This window comes from Lethenteron reissneri, chromosome 26 (genome assembly GCF_015708825.2).
Source record: "Lethenteron reissneri isolate LAM-NWPU_2019-01 chromosome 26, ASM1570882v1, whole genome shotgun sequence".
Lineage (NCBI taxonomy): Eukaryota > Metazoa > Chordata > Hyperoartia > Petromyzontiformes > Petromyzontidae > Lethenteron > Lethenteron reissneri.
Window position 1 is genome coordinate 19,726,423 of NC_083804.1, and position 23,336 is coordinate 19,749,758.

Genomic DNA, 23,336 nt, shown 5'->3' on the forward strand with positions numbered 1-23,336 from the left:
TATGCACAGTGTGTGACTGTGTGTGTGTATATGCACAGTGTGTGACTGTGTGTGTGTGTGTATATGCACAGTGTGTGACTGTGTGTGTGTATATGCACAGTGTGTGACTGTGTGTGTGTATGCACAGTGTGTGACTGTGTGTGTGTGTATATGCACAGTGTGTGACTGTGTGTGTGTGTATATGCACAGTGTGTGACTGTGTGTGTGTATATGCACAGTGTGTGACTGTGTGTGTGTGTATATGCACAGTGTGTGACTGTGTGTGTGTGTATATGCACAGTGTGTGACTGTGTGTGTGTGTATATGCACAGTGTGTGACTGTGTGTGTGTGTATATGCACAGTGTGTGACTGTGTGTGTGTATATATGCACAGTGTGTGACTGTGTGTGTGTATGCACAGTGTGTGACTGTGCGCTCACGTGTATGTGGGGGAGCGGTAGTGTAGCGGTTAGCGCTACGAACCAACACCGGTGGTGACGATTATCAGAACCAGTCCCTGTGCCTCCCCTAGCTCGACTCAGCCTCAAATAAATACCTGGTACGAAGTGGAAACATTGCCACCGGGGGAGGGAGGTGGGGGTGGGGAGACAAAGGTGGTCGGGCGTGGTGTTGGCCCCCCACGCCCTCGTGTGCCGTGCCTGCCTTCACAGGTGCTCGCTAACAGCACTTCTGTTCACACTACACGTGGTGGGGAGACAAAGGTGGTCGGGCGTGGTGTTGGCCCCCCACGCCCTCGTGTGCCGTGCCTGCCTTCACAGGTGCTCGCTAACAGCACAGTTCCTATGATTGCTTTCATGGCTTTATTTTGGTGATTTCGAAAAGTGTATTGGTTTAGCCATGTTTGTTTGTTGTAGTACAGAGTTAGACTGATGGCCTTAATCTAAGCTGTCTTGTGTGTTGTTGTTGTTTGACTTGCATCCCACTGAGATTTTTGCACACAGCGTTGGTGTACGGTGTTTTTTCTGCAATATTTTTGCTGTCTTTTCTTGAATTTTCTGTTTGCACTTAGTCACATATTCACTTTAAGATGTTTTTTGTTCATGTTTTTGTTTTGTGTTTGTTGCGGTTGCACCCGATTCAAGAGCTGAATGGCTCACAGGGCTATACCTAATACATGAACTTGAACTTGCCCCAGCAGTCTGTTCAGACGACACGTGGTGGGGGGGTAGGGGGGGGATCTTCGTCGTTGTTACCTGTGGGGGGGGGGGGGGCACAGGGGAGAGGTGGGGGGGGTTACCCCCCCCCCCCCCCGTGTGGGTGTGTCTGTGTGGATGTGCGCTCATCTTTACGTGCAACAAACGCCCTGTGGGCACGGATCCCCGCGCTCACGTCGTGGATTACGAACCCGCAACTGCCTCTGGGGGCGTTTGTGATTCTCAAAAGCAACCGGCTGGCTGCCGCAGTTGAAAGCGGCCTCGGCTTTCGCGCTCCGGATTCGCGTGTCAAATACGGACGCTAAATATGTTGCGTCGCTTTAGAACGGATGGATAAATGAAGGTTGCCGACGCCGCTGCTTGTTGTTGTCGTCTCTGCAAATTGCAACATTCGGATTATAAAACTTAGCGCCCTTCGCCCGCACCCCGCTTGGGTTCGCGACCGTTGCGGGCGGCCTTCGCGTAGGCTTCGGCTACGAAATCTAGGCGACTCGGGTGGGGGTTTCGTACTGTGTTGAAGTCTGCATCGACGTTTAATCGATTGATTAAAACATTTTAAAGTACCGTTTTACTCACTCGTAAACGTCCAGTTGGGTTGTCATAATGCGTTTTCATTTTGGTTTAATAACGTTACGTTTAAAATTCGTTGAATGTTGATAATGGTCGCGCGAAGGAGTGTTTGTACTTGCCCTGTAACGGGAATGTGGAATGGTCACCTTTGGCTCAGGGCTGTACAAATGTGAGTACCTTACATTCTCTTTGGGATGTGAAAAAAAAATCGCATTTCAATTACTATTATGGTTCTAAGACGTTGCATTGCTGTGTGTCATTTAAGGACGGAACAATACAAACGAGGGCTTTTTGGTCTATCGATCTCGTTCGATTGTTAGCAGATCGATGCGAGTATTGGCGAGTACCTGTACGTTTGCTTCCACGACATGTGTGGGCAGCCTTTTCAAGACTCCCACCGCTCTATGCTTAAAATAATCGGATATCTTCTTGTATGTTATGCTTTTTACAGGTCTGCTACATGTCCCCTTTGGAAAAGAGGCTTATAACTGTCCTGCACTTAGTTAAATAGAAAACTATGTTTTGATCGCATTATTGTTAACGCATTTTAGTTTATTAATAATACCTTTTAAGAAGTTTCTACAAAGTGCATTTTGTTTCCCTATCGTGATGCCCTTATGTGTTGCTAATTTTCGAGGCTCGCATCGATCTACATTTGATGGTAGGCTCCCACAACCTCCTAGGCTACAAAGTGGCCAGGAGATGGTGGTACAGCAAGGAGGTTTTTTACCTGCCTGTGTGAATTTACTGTGTAGTGTACGCATGGCTTTTCTTTGATATAGTATTAAACAATTTTTATGTTCAAAACACTTGTTAAATATGTGGTGTCTACATTGGTAAGTAAAATGTTGGTACCACTACTCTAAGCCATATTATTTCTGAATTAATGGTTTGCACATTTTCAAATGGCGTCAGCTGTTTTGTAGTTTCTTCTTTAAACCCAAATTTCCCTTTTAAAAAATTAATCCATTGATCTCATTGGATTCTTACCTAGTGATGAAGGCAATTGTATTAAAAAAATTGTCTTTGGCTTGAACCCTACACGTTGTTAATGCACCGCAGAAATGATTGGGCTCCGTGGCGAGCTTGGCTGATGGCAGTGCTCTCTACCCTGGCACCTGAGCAGTAACTGGAAGTAGCTCAAGTATGTGCGAATACAGTTGTGGGCTTTTGCACATAGACAATGAAACCAAACCGTCTTATTCTAAACATACACTCGACAACATTAGTGCCACACTTATTAGCCATTTTAGAACATAACAACTTACATCAGTAATTCATAATAAAGGTTTTTGGGTTAGATAACGTAAATATGAATGTTTCGTTAACCCACCATCACCCGACAGCCAATTAGTAAGGTTTATCATAAAACGTGCCAATTAGTTACGACTTTAGTGCAACACTGTTGGAGAGTATACCCACGACATGTACAATTTGAATCCGACGTTTCACTGGTGATTACCACCAGCTTCATCAGGCGATTTGCCAGAATTGTTAAGAAGTCATCCTTTTTCCGGTCTTGAATAAACTAAGATGAATTCATCACTGTGTGTCTATCATGTGCGAAGATCAGAGGGGGTTAATGTAATAATATACATTCTAATGGAGTATGTTAATCTGAAAATATGCAGTCACTCAATCTACATGTGTTTGAATGTAAATATTCATTTATCACTGGAGCACACAACCTTTTTTTTTCTATGGACATTGACATAATTATTCGAAACTTTCTCACCCAGAACCAGAAAAGGTTGGTGTTTCTCTATCTGGCAGGACACCTGTCACCCAGCACTATGGAGGTTGTATTGGTGAACCATGCCGAGATGGAATCTATTGAGAGGGTCAACGGGGATCTATTCGCTGATCGTCTTCTGCAAAGCGATCTGCTGGTTTCTCAGCTCAGGGCTGCAGTGCAGGAGAGGGAGTCTCTTCTGCAGCAGAAAGAGACACAGTTGCAGGTACGCCTGCCTCTCGATTATGGTAGACTCCCAGTGCTGATCCGTTAAACAGGGTTTTACAAACGACAGTGCTTGTGACCCACCATGGTCCACCTTGCATTTGTGAAATGCACATCTCACTTGACAAAGAGAAAGCCAATTCAAATTTATATAAAGACCTTGTACTTATATGTGTGTGTACGTGTCCTATGTTGTGTAGCTAAAACGAATTCAAATTAGGATCGTGAATATTAATTTGGTAGTGTTAATAGCTTGTAAAAAAAGATTGGCTTGCCGGATTTATTTCAGCAAAAAGGAAACTGAGGTACAAGTTTGCAAAAACTGGCGATTTTTGTTGGAGCGATCCAATTGGAAAATACAGCATAATTTGTATATCTGGGACAGCTAGTGAAAGTGGACTGGAATCAACATGATGACATAAAGAAGTAGATGAGAGCAGGTGTGAACGGTTTTGGAAATTCTAACTTCATAAACAAAAACGGCAAGCCGTTGTTTCTCAAGAAGAAACTTTTAATATGTACTATCCGTTATGACATTTTGATCAGAAACAAACACGTTGACTTCACGTAAACAAATGGAACTAAAACTAATAAGTGCATGAAGAAGCATGGAGAGATGGTATCCTTGTGATTACACTCTGAGAAATAGGAACACATGGGTTAGAGAAATATGCAGGCTTAAAGACATAATGACTTGAATAAAGTGGGCTTGGGCACAGGACATGTGACTAGAAGGGGGGATGATGGCCAGTGGTTGAGAATTATGATGGAGTAGCGAAGGAATTGATCGCTTTCTAAGATGATGTCCATTGAAATAAATAATATAATCCCATGTGCAGGTTCAAGATGGATTGTACCATCACAGGATCATGATATATATATGTGACCGTTTGGGGAGGCTTTCAATCAGTTATGGATTGTTTATGGGTTATAATAAGGATAGAAACATAATATTAAAAATACTCAGTGTGTCTTTGTCTTTTATTTCTGAGTCTACCACACGGTGACTGGCCACTGATCAATCGCATACAAACGCACCATGTAGTTTGAATGATCTCGCTTTCCAATCTCTACATTTGTTACTAACATTGCACTGTATTCAAGTCTAAAATCAAGTATCCATTTATCAATAATGACGTAACAACCTTAATTAACATTAAGATGGGGGATCTTAATTTGGTACATGCTGCACTTGCCATTTGGAGATCTGAATTTGAGCTGGTAATTCACCATATGAGATATTCATAAGCTTAAGAGCTAGATTAATATGAGATTTGTTTACCAATCCTGAGGCATATGCAGTATATCCCGATGTATTTTTAATGTGATTAGAGAAGAGTCATAATGTGGAAAGGACCGTGTTGATTCACGAGAGCTGGAGTATGGGAAGCCTCAGGTTAAAGAAGACACTACTCTATCTGAAAACCAAGTTCCTCTTATCTTGTAGAGGTGTACCAAGGTTATGTGTCCCTAGCTGTCCAACACTGGCTTGACATCTTTCTGTGAAGAAAAAAATAGTCAAAGTACATTGCTTCTACATTATAGCACTCTAGCGAAAAGAGCCTTGAGATGTAGTGAGTCTTTGCTGATTTAACAACATTCCAGTGAGAATTTAGTGACAACTAGATTGCTCTAATAGAGTAACTATGATTCTAAAGTGTTTGTTTCTCATTAACGATGCCTCAAACTCGTGTTGGTCTGGGACACACAGCCTAGGTATGTGTTTACAAGATAAGAGCTGTTTGTTTTTTGAGCTGTGTATTTAAACTGATGTCTCCATTTCCTCATGACATGTGTTCGCTTTCCAGCAGGAGGAGGCAAAGACCCACGAGGCTAAGATGTCCAAGGTGAAGCTGCAGGCAAGAGCCAAGCTGTCTGCCCGCATGGAGAACTCGAGACGCTTGAAAAGCAGCGATTCCTCAGATGAGGTAACTGTTATTGTAAGCTACTTTTAAGTTTTGGTGTTCGCCGATCCATCGGTTTTGTTCTGCACCAACTACGCTGACCGGATCATTGTTTACCCTGCCCTGCTGTTGTGTGCTATGCTGTGCCAGGCTGAGTGCCGGGCGAGCGATCAGGGGAGCGTGAAACGGGGGAAGCTGCTACTGCTGCGACATCGTGTTGCCGAGCTCGAGGCAGCGTTGGCCAAGGAGAAACAGAAACAACAACAGCAGCAGGTGCACCCTTGCTACTATGCTTACCCATTTTCTGGTTCATTGCTGCCTTATTGCTCTGCTTCCTTGCTGCCTGTTTCATGATGATTGTCGCGCAATACATCTTGACAATGTTATAGAAGCCCTGAGCAATGGTGGAGTGATGTGACTTCTTGTGATGTAACGCAATAGTGCAATTAGCATAAGGATAGACTGCTTTAAAGATGCAATCCAAAATTTAATAGCTTTTATTTTATAGAGATGTATCTGGGCTGTATTTCCTGAGCTATCTCGACGACAATTAGAATATTTTGTGTGAGAGAGAAGAGAGACTTAAAAGTTATGGTGATATATTATAGTGACATGACTACAACGTCACTCGCATACATTTGAATACATCATCAATAATGAGGATTTTTTTGGGAGGCAAGGATTAATGGACCATACAAATGAGCTAAACACTCAAGCCTGCCGTTCTGAGGTGGCCAGGAGATGGTAGTACAGCAAGTGGGGTAATCAGTTTCTTTGTGCCGACCATTAAGTGAAAAGAATCACTGCTGCTTCGTGTCCGGGTGACTGTCAGGATGAGCAGGGCAGCAAGGCGAGTGGTGCAGTGCAGGAGCTGCAGCACCAGGTGCAGGCCCTGCAGGAGGCCCTCTGTGAAAAGGATGAGCTCATCCAGGGCCGCATGTGCATCATTGAGGTGAGTGAAATGCTCACAGGACGCATGGCACAAGCTCAGCAACAGAAACAAAGGCAAAGGTGGCTTTGGTGGCTCGGAGGTCAGAACCCTGAGCATTTTTTACAAACTACACGAGGTACAGATTTAAGATGGAATCAACCTAAGAGATGCCCAAGATGAGTTTACCTATTACTCGCCACTGATTCTAGCTAGTTCTGGGATCAAACTCGGGTCATATGCATATACACATGAAGACAAAACTTCCCCTTCTAGCCTTCAACAGACTGTTGGAGCAAGTGCTGCACCCATGTAGGCCAGCACAGCACACAAGGGAGGAGGCGTTCAGCAGCATGACCAGCCACCTTTGTCTCCCTAGTGGTGATATTTACACACTGCACCAGGTACTCATTTGAGGCTGAGTCGACCTTCGGGAGGCCCAGAACCGGTTCAGATAATGGTCACTGGTGTTGGCCGTGAGCGGGAATCAAATTAGGCTTGTCGGGTTTGTAGAGAAGCGTGCTAACCATTGCACGACCGGTCCCCACTACATACACACACAATGCACACACATACACATGTGTACTCAAATGCACACACATCTACATGCATACACACTGGAGCACATGTAGACACATTCTCATCCTTTCACAACACATCATACACAGGCAGACACACACACTCACATTAGCTCTTGCGTGTTCAGCTCTTGCAGGATCAGCTGGGCGAGATGTCTGCTGCCGTGGGGAGCGAGGGGGACCCACTCGGCCTCCGACAGAGCAACAATCAGCTCCGGCAGAAGGTGAGGATCCCTCAGGGCCCACTGAGACTGGATGGTGCTGGGTCCCACCGTGAGGGGACATTTTTTAGTTTTCGAGGTATGGAAAATTCGGGTTACGGATCGTTTTTGGGAACCTAACCCTTCCGTTACTCGGGGACTGTCTGTAGTTTTGTGATGTCTTTTCTAGGGTCTTGCTCTGACACAAGGTGATGCGCTGCTCACTGTGAAAGTGAAGAATGGAGATGCCTTCATCTCGTGTCAGCACAGCGCTAAGCGCTCTGCTTTCTGTGCAGCAAGTGCTGTGCAATGATCATAATTGCATCTAGGTCTATACATCACCTTGTGCATGTGTTATTACCCTTTTTGTTTGTTTCAAGCCCATATCCACTTTTCTGCCTGATGAGTTTCTTGTCATTTACACAACGCTAAAGTGCTGCCCTGTGCACGCTGTGCAGAGCGTGCTCTGCCAAGTGATGCCATTGTACCGAGCTGCCTGTCTCGGCTTCCCCTCCCACCACCACCACAATGTGATATGTCCAGGTGCTGGCATTAGAGACTGCGCTGCAGCACCGAGAGGAGAGGCACCAGCAGGAGGTGTTCACCCTAACGGCACGGAACGACGCTACCGAAGACTTCCAGCAGGCATGTGGCTGGAACAAACTAATGATGGCAGCAGTGGTGGCAGTGAAGTTAATGATGTGGTGGTGTTAGTGATCATATTAATTATGGTGATGCTAATTATGTTCATGATGGTGTTGGTAATCATGGTAATGATAGTGATGATGTTGGTAAGGATGGTGTTGTTGGTGATGATGGTGGTGTTGGCAATGATTGTATTGGTAATGCTGTTAATGATGATGGTGATTGTGTCGGTGCGCAGCTGCTCAAGTCTCTGAAGCAGAACCTGCACGAGAAGGAGGAGGTGCTGGCGGCGCGCACACACGTGGTGGAGATCCTGCAGGCCGAGTTGGATCAACGAGACGCGACCATCGTGGTGAGTGCCCCAAGTTCTGTCTGTAAGCTCCCATTCCTTGCGCGAGTACCCACAGTGCCATGCATGAGCACATACTGCCACGTAGTAGCACCTATAGTCCTTTACATGCCTTGGTTGAGCATCCACAGTCTTCGTCATTACTGCTGTATATTGTACTAAAAGTGTATGTCCATTATTGCCCTTATAATTTGAAAAGCGAAAGTAGGACAAGGATGAGTGATACCAAAGATTTGCAAAAGTAAATAAATCCCCTTAACCAAAATGCGTGTTTATTTTATTTAACCTAAAAAGCGGGCAAACATGTTTAATGGACAGAATGAACAGCTCGGTAAAATGTTTTCACTGCCATCTGCACATCACTAGTAATAAATAGTAGGTTCACGTCAGAGAGTCCGTGATGGCACATGTTTCAACACAGCAAACAGAGCGCAGATTGCACGCTATTCATCCATTGCGGCATAACACATGACAACTAGTGGGTATGGCTGCAACACCACGATAAAGGCACCACCAAAGCTACTCCTGTACATGAGTATCCACAATTTTTTGAAAGAATGTTAGAGTGCCGCAAAGTGTGACGGTGGTGGTGATGCTTGTGACTGTGTCCCTGCAGGACCTGCAGGAGAGTGGACGTCGTGCCCTTGAGCAGCAACGCATCTCGCTGTCCCACCAAGAAGCCAAGAAGCTCATGCTCACTGCCTGCCTCCAAAACTCCATTGACCAGCAAATTCAGCCGAATGATTCTTGCGATCGCCACCCTGCGTCAGGCGAAGGTGTTGTAGACACCGAGCTGCTACAGCCGTGCCCACCATCACTCGAACAAGAGGCGTTGTTGCAGAGGATTCAGGAGCTGGAAGGTAATACTTACTCAAGTGATGGTCGAATGGTAAGATGATTAGATAAATGGAAGGGATAGTTGGATGGGTGAATGCTGAAAGTCTAAAAGGCTGCGCTTGTGTCTGGTTTGTGGACCGCAGTTGGGCTGCGGGAACGGGAGGAGGAGGCTGCCAAGTCTGAGGCGCGGTTCCTGCAGACCAAGGCATGGTCCAAAACTCGCATTCGGCAGCTGGAGGATGAGCTACGCAGCCTCAGGGTACATATGTATTTGTGCATATTTATAATACTGTATATTATATTTATAATGCTGTATATTATATTTGGAATATACATTTATAATATATAGTATCATAAATATTTAAAATGATTTATTGTCTAGATTCCTGCCTGACTGGCACGCAGGTGCGCGTGCGCGGTATTGACCTCACCACGTTACATCGGTCACTTGCATTCTGCAGCGTTGATCCGGGTTCGTGCGTCATGCTGACGTCTTTCTTCCCCTCCAATCCGGCCGTGTATCTGGCACAAAAGTCATAGCGGAGAGAGATAGAGGAGGGAGGTGAGGGGGAGATCGAGGAGGAAGAAACAGAGAGGAGAACGAGAGTGGAGAAAGTGAAAGGGCGTGAATTGGCGAGGAAAGTGAGAGAGAAAAATGGAAAGAGGAGATCGAGCAAAAGCGACAAGGAGTGGGAGCGAGGGTTGGGGAGAGGCCTGAGAGATTGAGACAGGAAAGGGAGAGGTGACAATAAGGAGAGGGAGGGTGATGGGTGAGAGAGAGAAATAGGGAGGAAAGGAATATATAGGGATGGAGAGGTGGGAGAGAGGACAGAGGAATAGAGAAACAGAAACATTGGGAAATCGAGATGAATTGGAATATACAATACAGAGAAGGCAAGTAAAATCTGGATGGTCACGTGCAAAGGATGGATCGTCACATGCAAAGAACGTGCATGTTGTTAGTTTATTATATTATTACGCTTGTTCACCCCGGAAAAGCTCACTGAGTCTCAATACTCTTTTTGAGGAGGGCTTTTAAAAGTTTTTTTTATAGTTAAGGGGATTATGATTGCTATGCAGATTTCAATTGAGTAATTTGTGGATAATGTTTCATATTCGAATCGTGAAGCCAGCAAAACAATGGCCTACTCTCAAGGAGGAAATTATGGGATGTTTAACGTCCACTGCGGAGGTTCACAGGTTCACGGAGGAACTCAAATCTGGACAAACTCACATATGGACACTTCTTCTTGGTTCTTTCGGTAAAGTCACGTAGAATGGAAATAATAAAATAATAAAAATAAAACATAATAAAATAATTCTCACGACGTTTCGGGCCACAACGCAAGCAGCCGTCCTCAGGTGGAGAACAGGTCCATTCTACGTGACTTTACCGAAAGAACCAAGAAGATGAATCCCTGCGGTCACGAAAGCTTTAAATCGAAATATGGACACTTGTTCACATCTCGACACTCACACCCACACTCCCACGCAGAGTGGCTCGGCTGTGGAGCTGCCGTCTCTGAGGTCCCGGGTCTCTGAGCTGGAGGAGGAGCTGTCCCGCTACACGCATGTGCACGCCCACAACGGTATACATGCACGCACGCATGTGCATACACACATGTGCACACACGCATGTGCACGCACGCATGTGCACGCACGCATGTGCACGCACGCATGTGCACGCACGCATGTGCACACACGCATACGCACGCACGCATGTGCACACACGCATACGCACGCACGCATGTGCACACACGCATACGCACGCACACATGTGCACACACGCATGCGCACACACGCATGCGCACGTACGCATGCGCACACACACATGTGCACACGCATGTGCACACACGCATATCCACACACGCATGTGCACACACGCATAGTGCACACACGCATACGCACACGTAGCGGGACAAAAACACAGATCCCCCTCCAGCCTTATCACTGTTGTAGCAAGTGCTGTTAGCACCTATAAAGCCACATAAGTCAAAGATCCCCCGTGTAGCCTGTAACAGACTGTTGGGGCAAGTGCTGTTAGCGATCACCTATGAAGGCCGGCACGGCACACGAGGGGGTGGGTGGCCAGCACCATGCCCGGCCGCCTTTGTCTCCAAAGTGGCGATGTTTACACACCGTACAAGGTACTAATTTGAGGCTGAGTCGACCTGAAGGTCACATCCACACATGGATGTGGCCTGCATATGCACACACCTGCCAGGGTGTTCAATTGTGGCCTGTGGAGCTCATGCATCCCGGAAAAGTTATATGTGTCTTCTGGCCTCGCCGCTGCCTCATGTAAGTGGAGCTCTGAGCCCACGTGGGAATTGAGTAGACATACAGACAGAGGCATAAAAGCTTGAATGAAGACAGACATGGAGAGAGGCATGGGGACACGGAGACGCACACAGAGACACAGAGGAGACAGAGACCAGAAGACACTGCAAGAGACAGAGACAGCCCAGTGGGAGGGGGGGGGGTTGGTAAGTGTAGCCCCAGGGCCACACGCAGTATAGAATTAGTGAGAGACAGTGATGGAGAGGTCTATAGAAAGAGAACAGACCTGCTCTCCCTTTCCTTTACCCTAAGCTATAGAGGAATAGACTCAGAGACATAAACAGATACAACGACAAAGACGCAAAGAAACAGACACAAAAAGGGACCACAAAGAGCATGTGTGTATATTTAATACAGAGACAAATACACAGTGACCCAAACACAGAGATATGGAGAGAGGCAAGGACACAGACGGGGAGAATGACAGAGTAAGACACGAACAGGCACACACAGACATGGAGAGAGAAGATATGTACTTTCCCATTATTCCACCCCACCCCAGAACACAGATTATAATGTATGGCACAGCAGTGCAACATTACATATAAGTACAACATGGGTAAGCATCGTTGCACCGCAATAGATTCAGCAGAAATACACCAGAGCAGCACTGCTGAACCACCCAGCCGAACTGCCGATAATATCTGTGCTGTTCAGCACAGCAGTAGAATACAGCCAGGCAACTGTCCGCCACTTGGGCAGGCCTGTAAACCTTGACTTGCCTGTAACCGTTGTGCTGTTTAGCACGATTTCTGACAGCGATGTGATTTTTCCACAGAGGAGCTTGCATCACGGCTGCACGTGTTTGAGCAGCTGGAGCGCGTGATGCAGTTGGACCTTGAGCAAGCGGTGCTGCACAACTCGGCGAAGGTTCGGCTTTCTATCCAAGGTCAATTGGTCATCATTGCCATTGCCTTAATGACCTATTTTAACGATTTGTCCTCCAATCCTGATTCTGGGCCGTGACTTGATTCAAGAATGTCGTTTCTTGGGTCTCAGTTTTACAGTATTTATCTTTTTCTGTCTCATTTGTACTGTAATTTTTTGCATGAATGTCATGATCCGTATGAGCTCACCATGTATTGTAAGGGTCAGAAATCTAATTATTAAAGCAATAAGATGCCGAATTCGGCGAAAAAGAAGAAATGTATTATTTTTTCAAGAAATATTATTTTCTAAGAAATATTATCATGGCGGTTTATTTCACTCCTTTAATCAAAGAACCACCCCACAGCAGCTTTAAAATATACTTGTTATACATCATCTCACCACATTCTACAATCCTGCAGCATCCAACCACTAACCACACTTTACCCATTACCCCATGCTTATATTAGAACTTCTACAAAAGAACCATATTTTAAAACAATGTTTAAATGTAACTATTTTATCTACCAGGTAAAGCCCACTGAGCTATGAGCTCTTTTTCAGAAGCGACTTGACCACAAATGATAGCTCAACAAAGTGGCTTATCATCTGAACATTTATCGCAGCCAACTAATCAAAACACACGTTTCTAAATTTGGAGGGAAAAGCCAGAGGATCCGGATAAGGAGAAGAATATAAAAAATCCAAATATACAGGCATTGGGGTCGTGATCGAACCCATGACCCTACGCGCATACCAGGCGAGGGAGATAAGATCTCGCCACCGTGGCACAAATTTTTATGTCTGACATAACACGAGACAACGGCATGACCGAAGTTCTCATGGAAGATGTTCCTGTAATCTAATTTGACAATAGGTCTATCCCTCGTGCCAACCAGACGGGTTGGCAGGACAGCCATGAGATGGTAATCCGTTGATTGTAATACACAAGATAGGTTGTACAGAGTAATGAGTGGCATATCACGACCAGGATGAACCCATCGAATGACTACACTGAAGAGTCTGGTTTAATCATAGGTGGCTGAAACCGTAATTTGAATCCAGTATATCATTGTGTAATAAAGCTCGTTGAGGCGACTTCTGGAATTCGTCTTTTATTCAACTCATCTTACAGTTACTCCACGCTACTGCTAGGCAGCGTGAAAGGACAGATATAGAGAGAGAGACGCACTGCCACGTGGCAACTTGTCGTTCGTCTCCACCCCTATTTAATACCCGGGTCACGTGGTACGTTTCCGCCAATCCCCGTTAGCCTGCATGGAATCTTCCAGGCCCCCTCGTCATCTCCCGGTACCACGCCCCTGACTCATCTCCCCATTGGCTGTGGCCAAGCCAGCAGAACCAATCCTTATAGCTGTCACCTTTCCGTCACGTCAGGGCCATGCCCCCAGGCTTCCCCCCATTGGCTGTAAACCAGGACCGGCAGAGCCAATCACGATGACGAGTTGTGATACGTCAGTGAGCCGGATATATCCTCATATTACAATTGGTACCAGCTCAGTATCTTTGACGTGTTATAATCTTCCTGAGCCAGCCTACTAATTTAATCATTTTGGTTTCCTGTGGTGGCACCAGGATGGCGAGAAGGATGTCCATCGTGTCATCTCGCAGGACTCGGTGGTCAGTGGAACCATGGAAGAGAGAGAGGGTACGCTTCCATCTGCCTGCGAGGCTTGCTATCTCAATGGTATCTCTTGGCCAAGGTCAAGATTAGTCATGCGATGGTTTGATTTCCTTACATCAGCCTTATTACACAACTTTTCTAAGCTGGACTACCACAATTCATGATTTGTTGGTCTTCCAAACAGGTATGGCACCTTCAACTCGTGTGTAAAATGCGGCTTTTAGATGCATTGTTAAGTGTTTTTTAATCGAATTGGCATAACATTAGTCCTGTGTGGTGGCAACATTAGTCTGTTGTTCATTATCTCGACGTTCAAAGAAACAATTACTTGTCATCACAGCCATTTTGTTATGTATTTTTTTTAAAGGTGACCTCTGGGATTCATTGCAAAAACTGGGTGGAGGAATTAATTCTATATGCAATTATATAATTCATATTTTGTGATGTTAAGTGCATAAAATTTACTTTGTGAGTACCAACTATTTATAATTCATGCAAATCACATGCAAATATTACCAAAACAAACCCTTCAAGCCATTGAGAATCAGCGTAGATGTGTTATGTTTAACGATCAGCCTTGTGGGTCGTGGTGGATTATGATCGTAAGTGATTGATTAAACTGTACAGTCCACATCGTGATTTTTGAAGTGTAATTGAAGAGTAAATATATTAAGTTTTCTGTGATTAATAATCGTATTTTAATTAAATGTGTTAGGTGTTGATTACATATAAATATAATTTATGGTTAATAATTACGCGTCATCTTTTTTTGGTGTAGGCCGGATATTTTCCCCCTTTAACCGGTAAAGCTCTCCCTCCAGTTAATTTAGATTTGAGGGGTTTTACTTTAATTGATTCTCACTGCAAGTGATGCAACACGTTTATTGTGAGAATAAGGATGGATGGTTGTGTGTCTCGTTGAAGGGCATGGCACCCTACAAGCAGATGAATGGAGTCTGCGATTGAAGGGCAACCTGGCTCCCCCTCCCCCCCCCCACACTTCCTCTTGCACTTCCTTTTGGTGGTTCATATTTGACAACAGTTGGGGCCTTTTAATGTTGATGATGAGCTTCGCTATTCACCCGCCACACAGGACTGATTGAAGATGACTGGCTGTTTCCGGGGTACTCTGAGCATCCATCCTTTGTTGGGGGAGCATCTGGGGCGGGCAAAGGACAAGCCCCTCGCAGCCTCCTGAGGGCAGAAGATGAGCCTGGAGGGCAGCTAGCCAATGATGGCAGACTTGTGAGTGACACCGATGACGAGGTTGGGTTCTTATTATCTTCTACATCGTCATCATGATGGTCGTCACGGTTTTCATCATTCTCATCAGCAGCATCATTTGCAGCAACAAGAGCAGTGTCAACATTGGCACTATCTTCCACTCCATCATCACAATCACTGTTATAAGCATCACCGATCCTGCCATCGTATTCATAACTATATCAGTTTTATCTGCCATAATCACTATCACGCATCATTGTCTAGATTATCAGTAGCTGCAGCAGGTAAAGCATTCGTATCACTATCAGAACAAGAATCAGCGTAGCCGCCATAATAAACTTTTTCATTTTTGTTATCACCGTCATGATCAGCATCAATGCTAGCAGTCGCCATCATCGACATTGCCATCGTGATCACCATAATCATATTGCTCAACATTTACCACAATCATCTTTTGTTGGCCTTCCCACCCTGAACCTCTAATTAGCACGGTTGGCTACGTACGGTGCGAAAGACGTTCAACATACATATTTGTAGAATCTTAGAATTTCCATTTTCGAACACTTCCCACATTTCTCAATTTCCACAATTCCACTGCTGTAATTCCAGGCTGCAACACGTGAAGCAAGAAGTTTGCAGTCCAAGAAAGCGTCTCCTCTGGGAGAGGGCGAGAGTTTGGCTGACCTGTGGGATGATTACAGTGTGGATCATGCAGGTAACATCTGTTTGGGACAGTGCTTCCTTCACATTAAACTTGTGATGCCTTTGAATTTTAATAGGGTGTGTAAAGCCACCATCATACCATTGTACAAAATGTATACCAAACTGACTTCAATGGGCCAATGACCAAATCACATTGAATATACCCAGTCTTGTAAAATCTCTGAAGCTCACCACGGTTAAACCTGGATATTTCTTGGATAGATGACACTGCCAAAATAAGTTGTCATAGCTGCAGGGAATATGGTCGGCGGCAGAGGGCAGGGCAGTATAATCCATTGTACTGCGATGACACCATGTCTTTGCTAACCCACACTGACGAATGACGTAAACCATGGTCAAATAGCCCCCATTACCTGCACTGTGTGGGGGAGGTCCTCATGCAGGAGTGGATTGAGAAAAGGTCCTTACGTGTGTATAGTAACCAGTGTAATATTGTAGAAAATGTGTACTGTTCTGCTCTGAAAATGCTCCACGGTGTTGTAGAGGGCTTTTTCCGTTAACTCCCGGAAACCCATTCGTTAATGGGCCACACTTGGCAGAAGTCAACAACAGTGCAAGATTTCATACTTAAAGAAATGCTCCTGGAAAACATTGTTCCAGGAGTTCCATAGAATGCTGCACTATATTTTACTAAATGTTTCCACGGTGGAACAGGTGTCTTAATTACTCACCTTTACACACACACGTGCACACTCGCATGTGCACACACAAACACAAATGCGCACTCACATGTACACACACGTGCCTCATATTTGGACTTGCATGGCATTGTAAGTTTTTCCCATTATACCATGCTGAGTGAATGGAATTCAACTGTATTAGCACGGGGATTCCAATACTTCAGCCATTGCACCTCATCATGGCTCTACCCTATGTTTTGCCCATCTATACTATTCACATGCATTTGTATCCTAGGCTGTCTGACAAATGATTGTCTGGGACATCTTTATTGAACGCCTGTGATGTGACTCATATTATTCGTATCTGTTTTTATAAGACAGTACAGTGACATATCTGCAATGATATGAGGGAGTGCATAACTGTGAATTGACAGTCTTTCTCATAAAGCTTAGAACTCATGTCGGTCAACTGCAAACTCAAAGCCTAGATACAAGATAAGAGCTGTTTGTTATTTTGTGTTGCATCTTCCATTAAGTTATTGCACATTGCATGCATGTGGCAATTGGTAAATATAGTAAGCTATGTCATAGTTGGGTACAATGGCTGAAGTTTGGAAATTGATACCTTTAAGATTTATGCTACGTAAAAAAATGCCTTATTTAATGCTCAAAACCAGCAGCAGTTTTTGTCTGCTTATTGTCAACTTTAGCCTTCGTACTCATCACTGAAATTTAAAAAAGTAAATCTTTAAAAGTCTGCTTTCACGTTTCGATGTTGCATCCTTGAAAAGATGCAGATACAATCTTTGATAAGCTTTGGTTCAATTACATGAGCTTAATCTCTGCACCCCGATTTTTTAAAATACATTTTTAGGGAGATTCTGCATTCATGCCAAGTTAGCGGCTTTTTAGCTCCTCTAGAAAATTATTAGTGTTTCTGTCGCTCGGTCACGACTGTGTATGTGGTCAAGCATAGACGATCGCTACAACCATGCTCATTGTATCACCTCCTGCCTACCCTGTATTGTCCAACTTTGCCTTGCCCTGTCCCAACCTTGCCCTGCTTTGCTCTTTCTGTGCCTTGTGTCTTGTCTTGCCTGTGCCTTGCCCTCATGTTGAAGTTTGTTTTGCATACATTTCCAGTGTCCATTCCCTCCCAGGGGCATGTGCCCAGTCCTGAATACCCCTTGATGTGTGACACCTCCGCTGTTCGAGGTATGTGTGGCTTCATTTACTTGTGATATTTTAGAAGTGCTTTCATTTATATCCCATCGGTTTTATTATTACATACGTTTGCCATTGTGGTGTCAGATCATTGGTTGAAACCTGAAAAAAAATCTGAATCAAAACCAACATCCGCACCAGCCACGGGAAAAAACAAAATACATAATAGTTTGCAAGGCCAAAACATACCACATATCAGTGGACACAGTGAGTGGACAGTTGACCAATGTGTTGCTCTTGCAAGGTATGGATTGGCCATTAAAGAAAAAAAAAGGTTTAGGCCACACAGCATTGTGTGTATTATCTCATGATGCCGTGTGGCTTAATGACTTTGACAGGTAGTATATTTTATTATTGGGTGAAATCACCAGATTATTAGCTTCAAGAAATGTTTACTATTGAGATGAAAGTCTTTGGCCTTTGCTGATCTTGTGTATATAGCATTTGATGCCTCATATCTATGAGTTACTTTCTATAGGCCAAGATCTTTTTCACAAGACTGGCATATAATCCTGAAATTCTTAAAACCAAAAACAACGTTGTTCAGGAAGGGAGTTACAGAATGGATTTCGTTGAGTGAAAAAAAAGATCTCGCTCCTCAAACTTCACATTGATGGATTAAGACACAATTTGAAAATTCATAGTAATGCAAGACAAAAACCACAAGTTGCCATAAATCAGATTGACTTGAAATTGTGTGGTTCTCTTTAAAATGACTTTATGCCGATTTAAACAAATCCGTGATTAATGCTTGTGTTTGCTGCCTCCCCTGTCTTTGCTTAAAAACAATACCCGGTACGGCCTGCTTAATAACCCACCAGAACCCACAATCACGCGAACTTCACAGTGGATGTAATTGATGCTGGCTCACAGCATGTTGCAACATTAATGCTGAGTGGCACCACTTCCCAGGTCTTCGCTCCGTGGTGGGAGACCTTGAGCTGGAGAGGAACCAACTCCAGCAGCAGATCCAGGAGCTGGAGGAGCAGCTCGAGGAGATGGACACACGGCAAAGTCTACAAGTCCGTACCAACGGACTGCAGGTGCTCGACACCGCCTCCGTCTCCACCCCTCCATTCGACCACACGCCCCGTTCATCCACCAGTGTCTGCGCAAAGAACAGCCATCAGTAAACATGCAGCCATCAGCTAACATCACACAGTCACCAGCAGACATCACACAGTGGACCAGCAGTCGTACAAAAAATATCCCACGGCCATCAACAAATATCACAGCCATCAGCTGACATCAAAGTCATCAACAAACAACACCAAGCCATCGGTGGCTAAGTGCATGATCGATCAGTTCCTAATTGCAGTCATGTCTTTGTCTTGATGTGCTGTGCCGTATCACGACGGTTTTTCGGCCCAGGCGGAGGTCGAGCGTTTGAAGAGCCAGCTGAGCCAGCTGCAGAACGAGAAGAGCCAAGACGAAGAGAGCCACCACTCCGCCATGAGCAACCTGTGCGACCGCATCTCAGTGTACGCACACATGCTCCCCAGCACGTGATCCTTTTCTGTGTGTGTAGCCAGTGTGGTAACAGTCTGCCTTAATAGGTACTCATTAACTGCATTCGCTTTGTGTGTATGTGTACATGAGTGCTTGCGACTTGGTGTGAGTGCGTGTTTGTGCGTGTGCTCGGGGAAGTTTCTGCGTAGTGAATAGCACACTGAATCACATTTGGAGCTGATCTCACCATCCCCTTGTGGGCTGTACCGGCCTAATAGGTGCTCTATAACAGTACTTGCCCCCAATACTGTTAAAGGTTATGCATGTGTGTGTGCTGGAAAGATGTATTTCTCTCTGGATTGCTTGCTGTCTGCCCTGTTTGACACCTACCATCATATTGGGCTGATTCCTCCTGTCCTGCCTTTGTTCGATGCTGCTTTCTGCTCGTCGATTCCTCTACTTTTGTTCCACTTTTATACCCCGCTTCTGTTTTGCTTATTCACCTCTTATACCTGTTACTGTTCCTCCCTGCCTTCGAGTCTCTTGTCTGTGATAATTGTTTTTTTACCCTTTTATCTGGCAACAAAACTGACACCTTTTTTACAAGGAGTCATGTTTGCATTGACCACAATATCTCTTGTCTGTGATCCTTCGTTCATCTTGTCTGCTGTCGCTCACTTGCCCATTCCTTGCTGGCATTTTGCACACCCCAGCCTGGTGGAGGAGAACGCTCGCCTTGAGGGGGCCCTGCAGGAGAAGGAACGTGCCCTGAACTCTCAGTCTGCCCATGCGGCTCGGTTTCAGGCCACGGAGGCTTCGCTCGCCGAGGCAGTCACCGCCCTCTCCACGCTCTCCGCCAAGTTGAGTACAGCCGAGATGCAGGTAATAGTGAGATCAGCGGTATCAAAAATGACATCATCCCTATCATCATCATTGGCCGTCACCGTCTAACCGTCTCGCAAAGCAACAAACCATCTCACTACTGCACGTGAGCTGCATTCATTACCCCTGCATAACTTTGCTTCGTGACACTTTAGAATCACGCAGGCTGGCTCCTTATTTTTTGCTGGTTTTAGTTTGAAAGTTGTTTTGTGATTGAGTTTGTGTGCTTCCCTGTGTGAAGGATGAGATGCTTGTTTTTATGCACAATTACATTCCATTTATGATGTCGGCATCACCTCACGAGATGAATAAATATTCATTTGGAACTCAGAGCGAGTGATGGTCCTGCTGTTGATTGTTACACTGGCGTTCATGATTTTGGTGATATTACTACCAGTGATGTTGCTGCCAGTGATGTTTGTGGCATTGATATGGTTGATGCTGCTGATGGTACTGCGGCTGCTTATATTGCTGCTGGTGAAGCTGTAGCTGGTGGTGCTGATGATGCGATCGATGTTGTTGCTGCCACCGTGTGTAGCTGCAGGAAGCGGCGGTGAAGAGGAGCGCCAGCGAGGCAGAGTGCTCCGAGCTGCGGGTGGCCATTGACGACTGCAACAAGCAGCTGGCGTTGAAAACAACCAAGGTGCCCGACAGAGCCTGATGGTGGAAGTGGTGCTGCCAGTGCAGCTTTGTGGCCTAGCCATCACGCGTGCAGGCAGTGTAACTGCACCAAGGCCCACGGGCTTGGAGGTGCCTCGGCACTGGGCTACCAAGACAGGGGAATCTCGACAGGTGGTCCAATTTATCTTGTTGCACCAGGGCCTATGCCAACCACGATGCACCATTGGTGCTGCTGGTCATCACAGTGGTCGCAGTGATACTGCATGTGATGGTGGAGGACCTTTTCATACATATAATGATGAAGACGACTGTGGTTGGTGCTGACAGTGATCCTACTAATGATGATGATGCCAGTGCTGATGCTGTTGCTACGAGTCATAATGATAATGATAAGAGCATTGAACATGATGAATGTGATACTAATGATGGTGATGAATGGATGCAGCGCGAGTGTCATAATGCTTGTATTCATGCTGAGGCTGTTGAAGATGATCATGAGAATGATAATGTTTTAAATTTCGATTTAAAGCTTTCGTGACTGCAGGGATTCATCTTCTTGGTTCTTTCGGTAAAGTCATGTAGAAGGGAAATAATAAAATAAGATTATTATGTAATTATATAAAGTTTTATTTGTATTATTTTATTATTTCTCTTCTACGTGACTTTACCGAAAGAACCAAGAAGATGATGTTTTAGCTAATGCTGCTGCTGTTACTACCACTGATGGTGGTGATATTGTTGCTGCTGCTGATGATGATAGCAACGTTGATGATAATGTTTGTACTGCAGCTTCAGCTACTGGAGGAGCAGGAGAACAGTGCGCGTGCAGAATCGGAGCATCTGGCTGAGGAACTGGAGCGACTCAACCTCTCATTCATGGAGGAGCGAGCCCATCTCATTGCCACGCTACAGGCACATGCATCACCCTGCATCACCCTGAATCACCTCGCACCATCATGAACCATGCTGAACCATGATTAACCAGACCACCAGACCACACCATCATGAACCAGACGACACCACCTTGTACCAATCATTAGCCACACTACACCATCATGAACGACGCTGCACCACATTACACCACACTACACCGTCATGCTGCAGATGTTGCTGCTTTTGTTGCTGTAATTGTAGCTTCTTATGCGGTGGTGGTTGCTGTTGTTGCTGCTGACATAATTTCCACTCCACTGCATAGGAGCGTGAGCGCGAGGCCGACCGCCTGCAAGAGGCCGAGGCGGAGGCGTTCACTTGCCAGGGCGATGTGACGGAGCCATCGGAGCGAATCGATCGATTCCCCGAATCCCGCCCACTCGCCCACACCCGCCACTCCCAGGCCAAGCGGCTCCTCTGGGATGAGACGAGCGCTGGCCTTGAGCGCCAACTGGGAGAAGCCAGGGAGATGCTGGCAGCAGCCGTGGAGGAGGCAAGCAAGGTCAAGGCAGAGGGCATACGTCTAGAGGGAAAGGTGAGCGACATGGCAAATGATTGGGTCTACAAATCCATTCACGGTGTTGCCCCACTGTATCTTGCCACTCTTGTATCTTTCTACGTGCCTTCTCGCCCTCTGCGTTCTTAATCTTTGCTGTTTGTGTGTTCCTCCTTGTGCTCAATCACACTTTCGCTCTTTTTCTCTTCTTGCCGCCCCCCTTCACTGGAACAAACTTCCGCTCCACATTAAACACTCGCCTTTGCTCACTAGTTTCCGCTCCTCAAAACTCACTTATTTCCCCTAGCTCACCCCATGACCCCTTAATCTCCCACTCATAACCACCTCCGTTACTGTTCCTCCTTAATATTCTCATTATACGACTTATTCATTCCCCGTTCGTTTAATCCATGCATCATCACCTACTTTCGCCTAATTTACGCATCACAGATTTCCCCATTGCTTTCTCTCATCCATTTCAATCACCTCATCTCCGTCATTACATTCATATGTGTACCGTTAATTATTTGTAAAGCGCCTTGGTTAAGACACGATATAAGTTCCGTTAAGGTAAGATAAAGTTCATATCAAACGCTCACCATGGCCAGTGCCGTCCAAGTGACTATACTTTTGGCATAACTTTGCACGTCCGATTATCACGGTTGGCTATGTACAGTGTCAAAGAAGTTCAACATATGCATCTCTGAGAGAGGATGTCGTTGTTGCAGTGTTGAAGCCCGACCTCTAAGTTCTGCTCTTATAAGTACAAGCTCACTGACTTTTGGGGTAATGTTAGGGATAAGGCTACAGCGATAAGTGTTAGGGGTAAGTTTAGGGGTTGAGATATTGTAAGGGGTAGGACTAGGTTCAGAATTATGGGAAATCTTATGGTAGCAGCAAGGACAAGAGGTAGGTTGTAGGCTTATGGATATTGTTAGGGATGGCAGTATGGTAAGGGGGATATAGTTAAGGGTAAAGACACATTTAGGAGTGATGATTGATTCAGGGGTGGAGCTTGGACCATAATTAGGGCTATGGGTAAAATGAGCAATCAGTATCAGCCGTGGTATGTGGCTGCATGACCTTGTACCCCCTCTTCATCTCCCCAAACCCCTTTCTCTCTCATCCTCGACCAAAGATAATTGAATTTTAAACATGGTTAAATGTCTGCTTAGGTTAGCATACACTGTCTC

The 23,336-nt window shown here is 45.4% G+C and overlaps 1 protein-coding gene across 10 annotated transcripts in view; it reads left to right on the forward strand.

Moving 5' to 3' along the window:
- The first annotated feature begins 1,393 nt into the window (after positions 1–1,393).
- The window catches only part of LOC133347816 (myosin-11-like), a 29,369-nt gene continuing 7,426 nt past the window's right edge, over positions 1,394–23,336 (forward strand). For 2 of the 10 annotated variants that reach the window (XR_009755747.1, XM_061560449.1), the window contains exons 1-23: positions 1,394–1,893; positions 2,787–2,868; positions 3,464–3,682; positions 5,490–5,609; positions 5,736–5,858; positions 6,418–6,537; positions 7,220–7,315; positions 7,835–7,936; positions 8,175–8,288; positions 8,902–9,145; positions 9,266–9,381; positions 10,618–10,711; positions 12,241–12,332; positions 13,926–13,998; positions 15,068–15,219; positions 15,808–15,913; positions 17,685–17,756; positions 18,678–18,808; positions 19,137–19,246; positions 19,928–20,096; positions 20,635–20,739; positions 21,507–21,629; positions 21,913–22,182. Coding sequence is in view for 9 of the 10 variants with exons in the window: in XM_061560449.1 (XP_061416433.1) it covers positions 3,518–3,682; positions 5,490–5,609; positions 5,736–5,858; positions 6,418–6,537; positions 7,220–7,315; positions 7,835–7,936; positions 8,175–8,288; positions 8,902–9,145; positions 9,266–9,381; positions 10,618–10,711; positions 12,241–12,332; positions 13,926–13,998; positions 15,068–15,219; positions 15,808–15,913; positions 17,685–17,756; positions 18,678–18,808; positions 19,137–19,246; positions 19,928–20,096; positions 20,635–20,739; positions 21,507–21,629; positions 21,913–22,182 (2,697 nt within the window). In the remaining variant the exon portion in view is untranslated. The remainder of the gene's footprint in view (positions 1,894–2,786; positions 2,869–3,463; positions 3,683–5,489; positions 5,610–5,735; positions 5,859–6,417; positions 6,538–7,219; positions 7,316–7,834; positions 7,937–8,174; positions 8,289–8,901; positions 9,146–9,265; positions 9,382–10,617; positions 10,712–12,240; positions 12,333–13,925; positions 13,999–15,067; positions 15,220–15,807; positions 15,914–17,684; positions 17,757–18,677; positions 18,809–19,136; positions 19,247–19,927; positions 20,097–20,634; positions 20,740–21,506; positions 21,630–21,912; positions 22,183–23,336) is intronic. The other 8 variants (XM_061560453.1, XM_061560450.1, XM_061560454.1 and 5 more) reach the window with 8 other exon arrangements.